Source organism: Hipposideros armiger, unplaced genomic scaffold, assembly GCF_001890085.2.
Source record: "Hipposideros armiger isolate ML-2016 unplaced genomic scaffold, ASM189008v1 scaffold_178, whole genome shotgun sequence".
Classification (NCBI taxonomy): domain Eukaryota; kingdom Metazoa; phylum Chordata; class Mammalia; order Chiroptera; family Hipposideridae; genus Hipposideros; species Hipposideros armiger.
Genome location: NW_017731528.1, coordinates 874,777 through 890,898, shown reverse-complemented (window position 1 = coordinate 890,898; position 16,122 = coordinate 874,777). Strand labels below are relative to the sequence as shown.

Here is a 16,122-nt window from a genome sequence, read left to right as displayed (position 1 = left end):
GACAGGCTTTATTCGATACCCATTCAAACAGCTAATTAAAAAGAAAAAACATTAGAGAACAATCGGGAATTACCAGGGCTGACTAGACTTTTTAGTGTGATAGAATTGTGGTTTTCTTTTAAAAGGTTAGCCCTTGCTTTTTATTGATCGAGACTAAAATATCTATGGATGAAATGGTATGTCTGGAATTTGCTTTGGACCCTGAAGAAAATGAGAATGACTTGATTTTCTGGAGAGTCATGGAGCTGTGTCAAGCCCTCATGTATATTCATTATTTATTAGGTATCCCTATGCATACTGCATGCTAACTAGGAGGTCTAGCAATTAATTTTGCAAACTTGCCACCATGCACTCATATTGGCAGCACTGTACAAACAGCTGGGTAAGGTTTCATAACCTTAGTATATCAGTGTCTCACAGCTGTGTTCATGTCGATGTGTGGCGGTGTCTTGCTGAGTATCGTTCATTATTGTTGTTGGGTGTTTTTGCGTGCCATCATGAGAATGTCTGAGCTTGAATTAGAGCAATGAACAAACATTAAATTTCTTCTTAAACTTAGCAAAAGTGGAAGTGAAATCAGGGACATGTTAGTCCAAGTTTATGAGGACAATGCCATTAAAAAAACGGCAGTGTACAAATGGATTAAATGTTTTTCCGAGGAGAGAGAATGCATCACTGATGAAGAGAGGTCAGGGCAGCTAGTAAGGAGCAGAACTGACGAAAACATTGCAAAACTTCGTAGAATTGTGTGTCAAAATTGGCTGACTGTGACAAGCATAGCAGACCAAGTAAACATTCACAAACAGGAAAATCTTAACTGAAAATCTTGGCATGAGAAAGGAATGTGCAAAAATGGTCCCGAAGGAGCTCACCAATGAACAAAAGCAAAGGAGAGTCGAAGTTTGCCAAGACCTTTAGGAGAGGCAAGATGATATTTTGGGCCATGTTATCACTGGTGATGAAACATGGGTTTACCGATATGACCCTGAAACAAAGCATCAAAGTGCACAATGGAAGTCAGCCAATTCTCCATGACCAAAAATGTTCTGTCAGTCCAAATCAAGTGTCAAAAACATGTTGCTAACCATTTTTTGATATCAGATACAAATTCAACTAGACAAACAGTTAACCAAGTTTACTATTTGGAAGAGCTGAAAAGGCTGTGTGAAAAAGTTAGATGAAAACAACCTGAACTTTTTGCCAATAATTCATGGCTCTTGCATCACAACATTGCACCAGCTCACACGGCACTATCTATGAGGGAGTGTTTGCCAGTAAACAAATAGCTGTATTGGAACACCCTCCTTACTCACCTGATCTGGCCCCCAATCACTTCTTTCTTTACCCGAAGATAAAGGAAATATTGAAAGGAAGACATTTTGATGACGTTCAGGACATCAAGGGTAATATGACAACAGCTCTGATGGCCATTCCAGAAAAAGTTCCAAAATTGCTTTGAAGGGTGGACTAGGTGTTGGTGTCGGTGCATAGCTTCCCAAGGGGAGTACTTCGAAGGTGACTGTAGTGATATTCAGCAGTGAGGTATGTAGCACTTCTAGGAGGAGATTGCGAACTTAATTGTCAGACCTTGTATGTCATTTGCAGGTGTTTATTATTACTCCAGAGGGACCAGCCTGCCACTGACTCACCAACACCCACACTAAAGGCATCTGTGCTAAACCTGGAAATCCCTGGGGAGGAAGGTTTCCCCATCTATGGCTGGGTGCTTTTCACCATGGACTAAAGGACTCAGAAAATGAATCCTTAGAGGCAAGCTTTGTTTGAGAGCTGCTGACAACCTGAGATTTCCCCAACCTCCTCTCTAGGGAGGACATCTTCCATGTCCTAAGGCAGCTACCAGCTCTCCAAGCGGAGGACTGGATGGGCTGCGGAGTTTGGCCTCTGTCCGTGAGCTGTGAGAGTCCCCGATGAACTGGGGACAAATGCACCCACCGAATGGCAGCCAAAAGTACCCCACCCACTGCTCATACCCCTGGGGGTGACAGCATAGCGCCGGCTTGGAACAGAAGCCCAGAATGTACAGGAAGGTGTAAGCAGTGGGGCCCATCTTTATTGAGGTGAGCTGTTCACAATGAATGCCAATAGGCCAGTTTTACAAAGCTTCCCGCTTCCACACAGCTCTGTCTACATTCAGAAAGCAGTGAAAATATACTGTGCAATGAACACTTCCACCTGAAGAGTATCATGGTAGTTCATAAATGTGTCAACAGATAATGTAAAACAATATTTACAAGATACCATAAGTTCCAAATTTAGATACTGATGGTATAATTCTAAAACTAACATTGTATGTTTTTCCAGGTAAGGAAGACCAGTTATTATAAAAATACTTTATATAAATCCAAAGTCAGAACTAAAACATTCAATTCTATAAAAATATCTTTTACTAATAAAAGCATCAATTTCTAGATAAATGTTCTTTATCAACAACAGCTACATCCTTAAATTTTCAGGAAATATCCACTACGTTAGACGATCCACTTAGACATGGGAAAGTAACGTAAGGCAGTTGTCAACATGCCTCAGTGTTCAGCGATGGGATGCACATTTGATTATGTTGTATATTAATGGCACAGATATTCTACAAAACGTTAAGTCAAGTGTCTATGTCTTATGAAAGCCATTTATAAAGACCAAGTCTCCAGCCTAGAGAGGGGTTCGTGGTGGGCACTGCCTCCAGGAGAGGCCACCAGTTCTGTTAGGAGCCAGCTACCTCGCACTTTGAAATGTCTAACTTGGAAAACCAGTGACTGCGTTTGGGCCGCTATCTGAAATCAGCTCATTCATTTCGTTTTGCTTGCTCTCCTTGGGGGCATGGCTAGGGTGGTTCCTTTGCGTCTGCACTCTCTTTGACTTCCTGAAACACACCTTCAGCAGCAGGTAGCACAGCTCAGCCACATTAAGCAGCATGCAAATCACAGACGCGGAAATCATAAAAATGGTGAACACGGTTTTCTCCGTAGGTCTAGAGATGAAGCAGTCGACGAGATTGGGGCAGGGGTCGATCCCACATTTCAGCACCCAGGGCAGGTGGTATCCATTGTACAGGAAGTAAAACACGTACATAAAGGATGCTTCGAAGATGATTCGGAAAAAGATGCTGCAGGTGTATGTCCACCACAGGGCCCCCTCGATCCGAACCTTCTGCTTTTTAATGTCTTCCAGATCCTTGAATTCATTTCTCTTCTCTCCTCGCCGAAACTTGCGGGCGGCTTCCTGTCTGTGGTAGGCCACGTGCATGGCCACCAGCAGGGCCGGCGTGGACACGAAGATGAGCTGCAGGGCCCAGAGCCGGATGTGGGAGATAGGGAAAAAGTGGTCGTAGCACACGTTTTTGCATCCAGGCTGCAGAGTGTTGCAGACGAAGTCTTCCTGCTCATCACCCCACACTTCTTGAGCGGCCACAACGAGGATCATGACACGAAAAATGAAGATGACGGTGATCCACACCTTCCCGATGCTGGTGGAGTGTTTGTTGACTCCCCCGATGAATGTGTGCAGGGTTCCCCAGTCCATTGTGTTGGCTTATTCCTAGGCAGACAAAGATCAGCAAAGGGAAATTAATGAAAAGCTCCTTTGAATTTATAAAACAGTTGTATATTGTAGACTGAAGCAAATTTCGCTTAAAGTGTGCTGTGATAGCTTCAGCCCCTAAACTGCTGGTAGGAGGTTTTCTAAAGACATTCTAAGGCCTTGGACCAGAAATAACATTTTTGTTTTGGGGGGGGAGGGGAGGTTTAAGATAACCTTGAGTCAACTAAATTCAGATTCTATAATAGGTGGCTGAAAAAAAAATAATTCATTAGAATGACATAATTGGTTTACCCAGCAGACTAAGAAGGGAAAATAAAAAATCAAATACTAAGTTATTTTACACAATATATTTATATTTATTTCTAGCTTGAATAACATTTTCTGTAATCTTGGGCTCTGGGAAACTTAACATGGTACCCACAGAAAGATCCTCTTTCCTAAGAGGGTCACAGCTGTCACCAAAACTGCCCTCTTGTTCTCCATTGTAACTGGGCCAGGGGTGGCCTTTGCTCCCCAGCTGGAACCACCACTCAGTCAAAACTAAGAACTTGCACCCCCCTCACCCCACTGCAAGGTGGAGTCTGCCTCCCTCCCTGTTAGAGCCCTGATTTAATGTCCTGGGAGAAAATGATTTCTTGACTTTTACAGAAACGTTTGCTACAATTCAAATAGATGCCTTCTATGTTGGCAACACAAGACTAACATTGGTCAGCATTCTCCTTAAAAAAAAAAAAAAAAAAAAAGAACACTCTGAGAATCTTCTGAAAGTGAAAAACCCTCTCCTCAGAAAAACCCACTCACACCCTTTTAGGGAAGGAGGGAGTCACCAATGTCCTTTGTCAACCCATCTTAGACTTCCTTGAATGCACGTGGGGCACACTGGTCAGATTTTTTCCCAGACTGACCCCTCACCTGCCATGATTTTGTTGGTAGTTACCATGATGACAGCAGTGGCACAGACATAGTGTCTTAGTGTGAAAATGATGTTTACGGATGCCTCTCATATCATCAGGAAGTTCGCTGTATTTCCACAGTTCATTTAATAACTACACCCTACCATTTTACTTAATGAATATTCGTATCCCTTGGAGGGAGCACACCATACATCAAGGAAGATATTCACGCCATACAACAAGGCTCCCTAAAAGAAACTCAAGCTTAGGCTAGAAATGGAGTTTGCATGCCTGCTACCTGGGAGCCCACATCTGAACTGATGAGTTCATGTGACCTCAAGAGAGACACTGGGCACCTGAAGCTGCATAATACTGAATGTCAACTATAATTTAATATACATATAGTCACAGGGTGTGGAGTACAGCGTAGGGAATAGAGTCAATGGAATTGTAGCAGCTATACATGATGTCAGAGGGGTAGTAGATTGGGGGAGGGGGTTATCATTTTGTGAGGGGGGTAAATGTCTAACTATTACATTGTTTTGTACACCTGAAACTAATAAAAAAATTTTTACATGCATACTTGAATTAACAAAAAAGAAAGAAAGAAAGACACTGGCAGGCTGGTATGCCGGCATGCGGCCAGGTGGCAGAGCTGGGAAGGCTCTCTCAGGAGGGGGTGCTCAGCTGGAGGATGGCTCTGAGGCAGTGGCAGTGGTAGGATTTGACTCCTGTGTTGATCGAGGACTAAGATGGAGCTAAGGGTAGAATGAACGGAAAACCAGGTTTTTGCTTTTTTAGAAAGAAAGAGAGAGAGAGAGAGAGAGAGAGAGAGAGAGAGAGAGAGAGAGAAAGCAAGCAAGCTGAGAAAAATGAAATAGGTACAGCTCTTTAAACATAAACTCTTTGGAGCTGTGGTTTCTCGCACTGAATCAGAGGCCGTGTGAGCGTGCTTAGGGGTCACACAGAGGGCTCCCTCAGGAGGGGCAGGCTCAGGGCTCCATTATTAAACCTGCCTTCCGCATACCACTTATCCCAGGGCCCAAGAGGCTGTCAATTAATCTTTGATCTAAAAGACTCATTTTAGACAATATGAATTATAAAATTAATTTTTAGTCTCTGATTATAGTCATCACAGTACACTTTCCTAGTTGTTGCTATTTTGTTCTGGAATTCTTTCAGGATGTGACCAGTGGGACAGTAGAAACATGTATCTTGATGTTTAAACACACTTTACAGTGGCTTTTCCCCTAGGAGGTCAGTCCTGTTTGCTTATAAAATAAAGATGTTTTCTAATTAACCAGTAAATATCTCCCACTGAAGTTTGGTTAATTAGTGCCCCATGGGAAAGCCTCTGATTTATCAAAGAAAGGCTTACAATTTTTCAAACCTTCCAAAATGCAGAGAATTTACCCCCCCCCTCCCCCGCCCCGGACTCCTCCAGGTAAAAAGGCTGTTTCTGTTTGAGTTCTCTATCAGCTGCCTGAACAATGGCACACCTAGAGTCACCTATTCCCTGTCCTGCTAGGAAGCAAACCCATCCAGGTGCCTGAATGAGTTTGGAGAGGTGAGGTCAGGAGGTCACAATTTCTCCACAAGAATATGGTCCCACTTTCTAGAAGCAGGATTCTCTATGACTTCTGCTCCTTTGGGCTTCTCCTTAAAAAATCAGTGACCATAGTGATGGCAATAGCTTTTTTCTTTTGACGTCTATGGGTCCTCAAATCACCCACTCTGAAAACATTCTCTCTAGCAAAGCTCAACAGAAAAAAATCTATTTTACAACACTTATTGACTTCAACTAAAAATCAGCAATTTATCTGCACCTTCAAAGGAAGAAAAAGAAATGAGATGCCCAGGTCACTAAGAAAAATGAGTGATTAAGCCCAAATACAAGTGTATCTAGCCTACTGGTCACTCAAGACAATTAACTGGGCTGAGAACAAATCATCTGATTGGCAGTATCTTCCTGCACAAGTGACAAAGGTCCTATTATCTATGGTGGTAGAAATGAATGGAAAGGAAGCAGAAGAGATGCCCTCCATGCACCTTGGAATGGACACTCAATCAGTGAATGTGCACTGGTGTTTCCAACAGTGAAAGCTTTCCTTTCCATCCTCATGAGTAGCCCCCCAGGCTCCTGGGGGCTTCTGTTCTGCACATCAGTCTCCCAGCGAGCGCTAAGAGCAGGAGATCTGTCACCTGTACCAGGGCATGGATGGCCCCAAACTTCTTGACACATTGCTGCAGTCACGGGTAATGCCTGTGGCCCCAGGACACTGTTCCCACCCAGGACGGGGCTGGCAGATGGCAGAAGGTTGGACAGGAGGCCTGGCTTCACTGGCCCTTCCTGACCTGACCCTTGGGCAGGTGGGGCCTGCCCTGGCTTGGGAACAAATGCATACCCCTGGCCCTTGGCCTCTCCCCCTGTGAACACATAACCCCGGGGTAGGCTTTCTTAAACACTGTAGTTATGGGGCATTTGAAGGCTGAGTACTCTTTGAAAACCCTTTGCCATTAATACCAGGGAACAAAATACCTCTCTCCTTTTAGGCTTCCAGCGGGCTACAGATGCTGGGGGAGCTTTTTCAATAAAAGTCAAATATTAACCCTCTCTGTAAACCAGAGAGGTTTAACTGACACTTTTGTGGCTGTCTTTTGAGGAAAGAAGAGATATGCCCGCCTTCTGTAGTCTTTTCCGTGTAAGAATGTGGTTCCACTCATACATGCAGAGGTAATTTGCATTTGGGTTTGCGGTACATCTAACCCTCCATGGCACATTCTTGATACTAAAGCTTTGGTCCCAAATATTAGCTTTACAAACAAATAAACCTTACTTCTGATGGTACACACAGCATTATGACGATAGACTGTCCGTTCCTTTGACAATTCAAATAATTTAAGTCCATTAGCATTCTGCACACAGGAATGGAAGTTCTTCACTGTTTTAAAATTTCTTATTTAAGAATTTATTTAGTTTCCTTAAGGATGCCATTTTAGTTTCACTGACGACAGAACCAAAATTAAAACACTAAACATCAGTGTCAGACTCAGTGCTGAGGTGGAAAAGACCCTTCCGGATAGTTCTGTCCTCTTTAGATGACCCTTTTAAAGTCAGTCAGCAAATATTTGATAGGCTGAGAATGGAACACACTCCTCATAATTTCCACGTTCGTTTGGAGAGTTGAGGCATTTGACTTGATAAAGGCCTTGACGTCACAGCAAAGTAAGCACACCTGAGCCTGACACCTGAGCCTGACTCCCAGGTCTCCCAGCCTATCGGCCGGAGGGGAACCAGGGCAAGGCTCCCACTTCAAGGCTCAGGCTTTCTCTTTCTCCAGCATGTGACAGCCTAGAGGCCAGCATGGCACCATCACGGCATGAATGTAAATCTTTGTGCAGCTTCTGGATGTAAGCGAAGATGTTGCCTCTTAGGAAAAGATAGCAGCTGTGGCCATGGTCCTGTAACTCCTCCCACATGTCTACTGCATGATCTCTTGTGGGTAGTTTTCTTCATCCACAGAACTGTTAAGAGAAAAGTATGGATACTACTGCCACCTTCCTAATGCTCCATGGTTCAAATCCACAATCAAATCAGAACAAAATCTGTAGTGTTGATTCTTTTCCCTTGAAAATAATGATAATAAGACCAATTTCAGGCTCCTTCACTGAGTATTTAAAAGAAAAGGAGTGGAGGGAGTTTGAGAAACTGGATATGCTCCCTTACCCTCCAAATCAGTAGTCAAACAAAAACAAACTCAAACTCTCTCCTTAATCAGGAAGAATCTCTATCTTTTGTCTCTATAATCTCAGGTCAGCCAAGGGACAACCTGATAGATGATTTTTAAATTTAATGACTCAAAACTTCATCAACTGTCCTTTCAAAGCAAAGACCAGTGATAAAATGCTGTTAGGATTTAATACTTCTTCAAACGTAACTCAAAATAAAAGACTTTTTCTGTCTACAGTCTAAATATAAAAATGGACAGTTCATAGAATTACAAGTATTTCTTATCCCATGTAAGAAATCAAAGAGTTAAAAAAATAATTTCCATTAAGCAGTCTCTGTTCATTCAAGTAAACCTGTATCCTTTCCAAACATTTAAGTCTAACCCGAGTTAAATGACCCTGGGAATAAAAATGGAAAAGGCCACCTGAGGACCCAGTTCCATTCTAATGGATCAAACAAGTAAAACTGAAACCTTTACATATGATAATGTCGCCACTGGAAGGCTCTTATCCTCAAGGACCAAGATGCTTGGGTAGAACTTTATTCCCCCACAATTTTATCCTGTTTAACATTTTAAAGAAAGTGTATGAATGACTCGCAGCTCCTGGACTGTTCAGACTTCATCAAAGCCGTGTGGTGAGGATTCGAAAGTTAGAATTTTCCTGTCACCCTATGTAAATTGTTCAGTCATACCGTCCATACTTCTCCTTCCTAATGCTCTTATAATCCAGCAGAGAAAAAGTAAGAAAAGAGAACAAGTCACCACTACCTGGATCAGATTTTGTTTTAAACCAGAAACACCAATGAGGCAATGAGTGCTGCCTTCCTGGTCTTGGTCGCTGCCCTCATGGCAGCGGGAGCCCTGCACCACCCTCTCCCACTCCCCCAGCTGTGTCACAGGCTGGAGTGCTGATGTTCTGGCTCCTTAACCTCCTTCTCTCTCCTTGGCAGAGTTCAGACAACACCCTCAAAGTCTCGCCTGGTCCAAACAACAGACAAAGCTCTCCTCAGGGTCAGTTTTGAGCAGCATCCTGAAATTCTAAGGGAACTGTACTGGGCAGGACGCTGTCTCCTAAAACACTAGTTAGATTCTGCTGGAACTGGGGCAAGGGGATACTTCTGTAGCACAAAGTCTACTGAAGGAAAGGAACAGCAGGGAATGGTCAAATTCAAGCAGGCACTAAATGGACAGTAGGAGTCCACCTAGGGAACACAGGGTACCTGCAGTAGCCGCAGGTCCCAGCCCCTCCAGGCGTCCAGAGCTGCGTTCAGGCCACACTCACCTCAGACCCTGTCTTGTTCTCCAAGAAGGGGGGCCAGCTCAGTCAAAAAAGCACCCGATGACAGGGACACCAGGGACTGACCTGTCTCCTTCACCAGGCAGGAAGTGCCTTCTGGTGCCTCCACCTTCAAACTGAGATGTGTCACCTATGACACCTAATTACTGTTGTCCAGCAATTGTCCTGTCATTATATTATTGTCATTTGCGTTTCACAAGTTCCCTGGGTGCACATCACACAGCCACACGGGTCAGTTTTGCCTGGTACTTATGGAGTGGCTGCCGGTCGCGGCAAAGTTTGGCTGAGCTTAAACACTGATTCTTTGCTCTGGTTTTCTTCTCTCCCAGATCCTTGTGGCACTTTCTCAGTGACCCATAAAAGCGCAAAAAGCCAAACGCAGCAAAGGAAGTGGGGGAAGGGGTACAGGTCCCTACCGGCCACTTAGATACGCGATGTGATGTATTTACAAAACCTGTGTGCAGGCCAAGGGCGACCATCTGGGGTACAAGCCAAACCAGTCCGTCCTGGTTCCTCCGGCGTACGCAGATGCGGATCCCGGGCAGATAAGGTCGCCCTGGGCAACCCGCGCGGACACCCACCCCTATGGCCACGGGGCCCGCCTGTCAGCGGTCTCCAACTAGGCTTTCCGGGTCAGCCCTCCGCGGAGAAGCCGCGATCGCCCCGAGCCCTGCACCGCCCGGCGCCCGCTTACCTGTTTGGCTGGCACTGCGGCCGCGCGGGTCCGGGCGCGGGGCTCTGGGCGCGCAGCAGCGCCCTCGCTGCAGCCAGGCGGGCAGTCGAGTCGGCGTCTGGAGCCTGCAGTCGGCGGGGCCCCCACCTGCAGTGCCTTTTAACTGCGCCCCACCCCGCCTCTGCCCTGACGCTCCCGGGCGCGCAGCCGGAGGCCAGCGTTCGGTGACCCGCGCGGGACCGCCCCGGGGCTTGGGGCGCAGGACAGGCCTCCCGCGGGGGCCGGAGGAGCGGGAGCGGGGATGCTGGGCGGGCCTCTGGGTTGGGGACGCCCGGGAAGCGCTCCAAGGGCAGGACGCGACCCTCGCCTTCCGGTCCGTCGGGGGCGCGGGGCTGAAGCCGAAGGCTCAGGGGCATAGGGGTGCAGGGCGGGCCCTGGGGTGCAGGGCGGGCCCTCGCTCGGGGAGCGCCGGACGTGGGTGGTCCCGGCCTGGTCCTGGAGGGCGGGCGGCCACTCGCCAAGAACCCGAGCGCCATAGGGAGAGGGCCTGGGTCAATGGGCCTGCCGCCCGCCGGTGGCTATGCTTCCAATCCAGGACCGGTGGGGATCAGTGTTAGGGGCAGGCTGGACACATCCCCCTTCTATCTGGACACTGCCATCCTCTTCCAGTGTCTCCCCCCACACACACACACACACTCACACCCAGTACCTGCATGGTTCTCTCCTAGAGAGCAGCCTGGAGGTACAATGGCTGGTGTTCTCTATCAATTAACAACTACTTAGAGGAGCCAAAGGGTTTTTTTTGTTTTGTTTTGTTTTTATGGGTTACCTCCATCCTTTGAAGCCTCCTCCAGGGGAAGTAGAGCGGGCTTTCCTCCCTGAGTCCAGCCACCATGTGGAGACCCTGGTCTTGCCGCTTTCACAGACAGGGCTAGGCAGGGCTAGGGGTGCCCAGGGCGGGCACAGGCTGGTGGGGTGGAAATGTTGGAAGCTATTTAGGGACATGCCTTGACAGGTTCAGACCTGTCCTTCACCAGACAAGAGATGTGTGACTTGCTTCTTTCACAAAATTGGTTGGTGGTAATAAAAATGTCCCCACCTAAACAGTATGCTACTTGTTAGGTCATATTCCTTCATGCAACAGGATTAGTGGTGGTTAAGATAGCTCTTCAAGGTCTCGAAAGAAAAACCAAGACTTCATAAAAATCCACCTCCGAGATATTTTACTAGAGGACAAGGTTTTCAGAGAATTGTACCTGGGTCAGATCGGTTCAGAATACTTTGGGGTGACCCCTGGAACAGCCTTGCACGTAGAGGTGGAGAGATACCAAAACTTGTTTGGGTTTTTCATTAGGCACACCTGCCACCTGCATGTGTCCTCTGCCTTAAACTTTCCTCCAGCCTTCACGGTGTGGCTGGTCCTCCCCTACCCCTACAATGTGACACCTTTCCTGTCGTCTCTCCATCACTCTCCCCAGACACTCCAGCCAGGCACATCTGTTTGCATAGTGAAGTAAGTCCATTTTAAAAGTAGATTGTAAACTTCTTTGGGGATCACAAACTGTCGAAGCCTTTCTTTGCATTTCTACAGCATCAGGTACAGTGCTTTGCACATAGTAGGTGCTGCTCCATGTGTGTTTGCATACTGATTGGCAAAGCCACCCAGCAGAGCAGATAAGCCTGGAGGTAACTTTTGCCCTGAAGGAGGACTGCCCATGTTCTCACTCCTATAGTTGATGCCATGCAACACTGTCTGGGCGCTGACATCCAGGACCAATGGGAGTTTTTGCTGAACCTGTCCAGGAAAGAACTTTGAACCAAACAAGCCACAGAGAGTGTGTGTTGCATTTGCTCAGGTGTCCAAAAATGGAACCATCTCAATACGGCAAAAATATCTTTTCCTATCCAGGTTATCTACGCTAGCCCCACAGTGCTGGGTTTATTTGTCATGTGTTTCTTAACGTTCAACCCCATCATTCAGTGTTCATTTCTCATCAGACGGTCCTGTTGTGGCAGCGAACAAACCTGGACTATGTGAAACTCAGGGACGCATTGAGATCTTCATTTGAAAACTGGAAAGTTAGCTAATTAAACATTTTATGCTAATGACATCCAAAGGCATCTGCAGGGGTCGGTTCCAGTCTTACTGTCCACTTGCAATATAACACAGTCTGAAGACAAGTCTTCCATAGTCCTGGCTGTGATCCATGACATCAAACTCCTTAGACTGACATCTTCCCTGTGCATCTTAAGGATGATTTCTGAGTCCATACATTTAATCAGCACAAAATGTCAAAATGTGTAAAGTATGGGTTTCCCTTTGCCACACCAGGAGGTTTGATAGTGAGATGCTCTTTTGGAAATCTATAAATTCTCAGGGCCTTTACATAAAGAACGAAGGAGACCCCCCTTCCCCGCCCCGCATTGGAGGGGACACACACTCACAGAGTGACTTACAATGGATTGCTCAGACTTTCACAGTCCAAGCTGGAAACATAGCATGGGGACTCTTTCTTATAACTGACATAGTTCTAGACACATGGAAAGAGAGAGAACTGTGTGTGCCCTTTAAATAAAAACAAATATTTGTCTATTCATTCAACAAAAAAAGCCTGCATTGAGCAGGCCTATGTTAGGCCAGGCACATAAAGAAGACAGTTCCTGTATCAAGTTTTCTAGTTTGATTTTCAAATCTGTGTGCAAAGGTCATGTGAGATGCTTTGAGGGGATAACACAACACATACACAGGATGCTGGGAATGGAGTTCATGGGCCTCCCGCGGGTAAGCTCAGCCATTTCTGCTTTCACCACGTACCATGCACACTGCTGACGTGGCTGGCTTGAGAACCCTACTTAGGACACGTTAGTTATGGGTGTTCTTTGCTTTTGAATGTTTAATTATGGTAAAATACATGTAACATAAACCCACCTCTGTAACCATTTAAAATTGCATAATGCACAGAGGTGTTTAGGCTTGTGCACCCATCACCACTGTTTAGAACTTTTCATCACCGCAGAAGGACACCTGGACCCATTTAGCAGTCACACCCCGTGTTCCAGTCCCAGTTAACTGCTCGTCTGCTTTCTGTCTCCATGGATTTGACTCTTCTGATGATTTCCTCTAAAAGGGTTCACACTTATGTGGCCTTTTGTGTCTGGCTTCTTTTATTTAGCATGAGGTTTTCAGAGTTCATCCATGTTGTATCGTGCATCAGTGCTTCCTTCCTTTCAATGGATAAAAAAATGGCATGTCTGCACCCCATTTTGTTATCCATTCATCTGTTGGTGGGCACTTCTGTGGTCCTGGTTGTGATCCGTGACATGAAACTCATTTGATTGCTCCCTTCCCTCTGCGTCTTAATCATGAATTCTGAGGCATGTGACACTGGGGCATAGATGGACCGAGTGGTTGGGTAGGGCTGAAGTGGGGGAACTGTCAATCAGGAAGAGGAGTTTAGAGTGGCTGTGAAATGAAGAGAGGGAACACGACACCACTAGGGGAACACAATCTGGCAAGTTTAACCAAGTCCACGTCTATTACGAGCTAATGTGATGTGAATGTCTCATAGTCACGGTCATTCTGGGTGCCATCGATAGAAGTGTGGTGTCTCTATGAGGCGTATGCTTCTTCCCTCCTTTCTAGGCTGCTGGTTCCCACCTAGGTAAGCTGACAACTCCTGTGTCACGTTTCTCTACAGTAAACACGTACAAGCCACAGTCAGAACAGGCAGTGCGTTTTTATCGGGAAGAGTTCACTAGAGGCTGAATGACCCTCAGCCAAGTGCTGTCTTGAAGGGGTTAGACTGAAGCACTGTTAAGCGGATTCCCAACCCTGAGAAACGTCAATAACATGGTCATCACTGGGGAGGGGAAAAGCTGAGGCAGACGTTCAGCTTTGAGCCTGAATGATCTAGAGACTCACCTTTCTCTTCCACTGACAAAAAGAGATGCTGGTCAAGGAAGCCGACTTGGGGAACAGTGATGTTTGGTGACGCTGACTGTGGTTTGTTGGCAGAACATTCCAGCTGGAACATGATTGAATGTCTGTTGAACTCTCAATCTGGGAATCCAGTCTGTGTGTGACTCTGCCTATTCACCCCTCACTCCCATCTTTGCAGAGTTTTCCAGGTCCTGCCCTGTCATGGACTTGCTTCTCCACGAGCCCTCCCTGGTAACCTTCCTCCCACCCTTTGCTGCTCCCATTATAGCTATATACGCACTTACTTTACCTCTCTTGCAATTATTTCCTTAATTGTTAAGACATTTCAGGACAGAACTCACACCTTAGTTATCTTTGTATCACTGCCCCTTCCCCCACCTAGGACCACCCACCTAATGCACGAGCCATATTCCCTGCTTCTGTATAATTGATTAGTAAAGCAGTTGACTTAAAGTGGGGTTAAATCAGTATACAGTTGCTGGCTGAGAGAAGGGAGTGGGTGGGAGTCTGAACACTGAACCTTGCAGAAAGGAAGAATGGGAGCCTGTAATGGGTGAGAAAAGAGGGAAATGGAGAGGGAGAAGGCTATTCCAGAAGAGAGGCAGAGAGTGGTAGTATGGCTGACTGGGTGGGGACAGAGCTTCCAGAAGGGTGTACTAGGGGTGTCCAGAGAAACAGGACAAATAGGACGTGTGTATGCATATGTGTATATGCATGCATGTGTGTGTTTGTGTGTATGTATATGTATATGTATGTGTATGTGTATGTGTATGTGTATATGTAGAGAATGAGAAACCTAGATTTACTTGAAGGAATTGGCTCATGCAATTGTGGAGGTGCTGCCAGTCCAAAATCTGCAGGGCACCAGCCGACTGGAGACCCATGGAAGAGCTAATGTTGCAGCTCAAGTCTGCTGGCAGAACTCCCTTCTCCTTGGGGGACATCAGTCTTTGCTCTGAAGTCCTTCAGTTGATTGGATGAGGCCCACCCACACTATGGAGGGTAATCTGCTTTACTCAGAGTCCACTGTTTTAACAGGTAATCACATAAAAAAAATACCTTCACAGCAGCTTACACCTGTGTTTGGCCAATCATCTGGGCACTGTAGCCTAGCCAAGTTGACACATAAAATTAACCAGGACAGGTGTTCATTCTTCTTAGTTGATGATCCCTACTGTGTGCAAAGCTCTGGGGCCATCACAGTGGACAGGCCACTTTTCCTTCAAGGGGCTTCAGTGGTGCTGAGGACCCAGTCAGTCCACAGCAAGTGCAGAACCCATAAAGGCTGTGGGAGGGTGGCCAGAGGCAGATAGGCCAAAAACATGGGAGCAAAGTAAGGGATTCTGGGTAAAGGGAGACTTATGATTTTAATTTTGAATGTGATGTGCAAATAAAAAGCATCTGCCACAAAATAGTAACAATTACTTGTTATCGATTTCAAGTGATTTTATAAGTAATTTGACCCCCCTCCCCCAATGAATATGTGGTACACTTATTGTAAGAAAAATAAAGATGAAAAATAAGCTGTAAGAGATGAAGGATATTCGAGGGTGTGACTTTCTTCTTCCTTTCTTTAAAAATAATGAATGCTATATTGGAGCGCTTGGTCTATGATCGTGCCCTTCAGAGAAGGGCTTACCCATTGCTAAAGTGTCAAATTAACCACAAATGTACCCTTTTATATCAAAAGACTTCTTATCTTGCTTGGTTGCTTCCTTTTTCCCTTGACCCTTCTCCAATTTGTATGTCTTATGATATGACAGTTTCTGCATGAGCATTTACCATGTAAGTTTTCTGGGCCAGAAGTGAACACAGAACACTGCGAGTGTTTTGGGTTGAGGGCATGGAGATAGGAGTTAAGAAATTTAGCACAGAATATTAGAATGCAACATGAGTAAATTGCCATTAATTGTGATAGTAAATTCAAAACAGACAATGTATTTGAAGTCTACCCCCGACCCTCCCTAGCAGTCTCCAGGTGAACTTTTCCAGTGACTTACTTTACCCTCTCCTGGCCATGACCAAGGTCAGGG

At 45.9% G+C, this 16,122-nt stretch overlaps 1 protein-coding gene across 3 annotated transcripts; it reads right to left on the bottom strand.

Annotated features, from left to right (window-relative positions):
- Nucleotides 1-2,049: 2,049 nt before the first annotated feature.
- GJB6 (gap junction protein beta 6) lies at nucleotides 2,050-10,454 on the bottom strand. Of its 3 annotated transcripts, XM_019652310.1 has the most exons (3): nucleotides 10,171-10,454; nucleotides 7,286-7,973; nucleotides 2,050-3,552 (listed from the first exon to the last, which is right to left on the bottom strand). In XM_019652310.1, the coding sequence occupies exon 3, from the start codon at nucleotides 3,535-3,537 to the stop codon at nucleotides 2,752-2,754; it is 786 nt and encodes a 261-aa protein (XP_019507855.1). In that variant the 5' UTR covers nucleotides 3,538-3,552; nucleotides 7,286-7,973; nucleotides 10,171-10,454; the 3' UTR covers nucleotides 2,050-2,751. The 3 variants fall into 3 exon arrangements, with proteins under 3 accessions (XP_019507855.1, XP_019507854.1, XP_019507856.1); XM_019652309.1 differs by lacking the exon at nucleotides 7,286-7,973 and having other exon boundaries at nucleotides 10,171-10,452; XM_019652311.1 differs by lacking the exons at nucleotides 7,286-7,973; nucleotides 10,171-10,454 and adding an exon at nucleotides 6,988-7,006.
- Between the last annotated feature and the right edge of the window lie 5,668 nt (nucleotides 10,455-16,122).

Bases quoted from the DNA above. Each gene is read 5' to 3' on its own strand.
- GJB6 (XM_019652310.1), bottom strand. From the start codon at position 3,537: ATGGACTGGGGAACCCTGCACACATTCATCGGGGGAGTCAACAAACAC.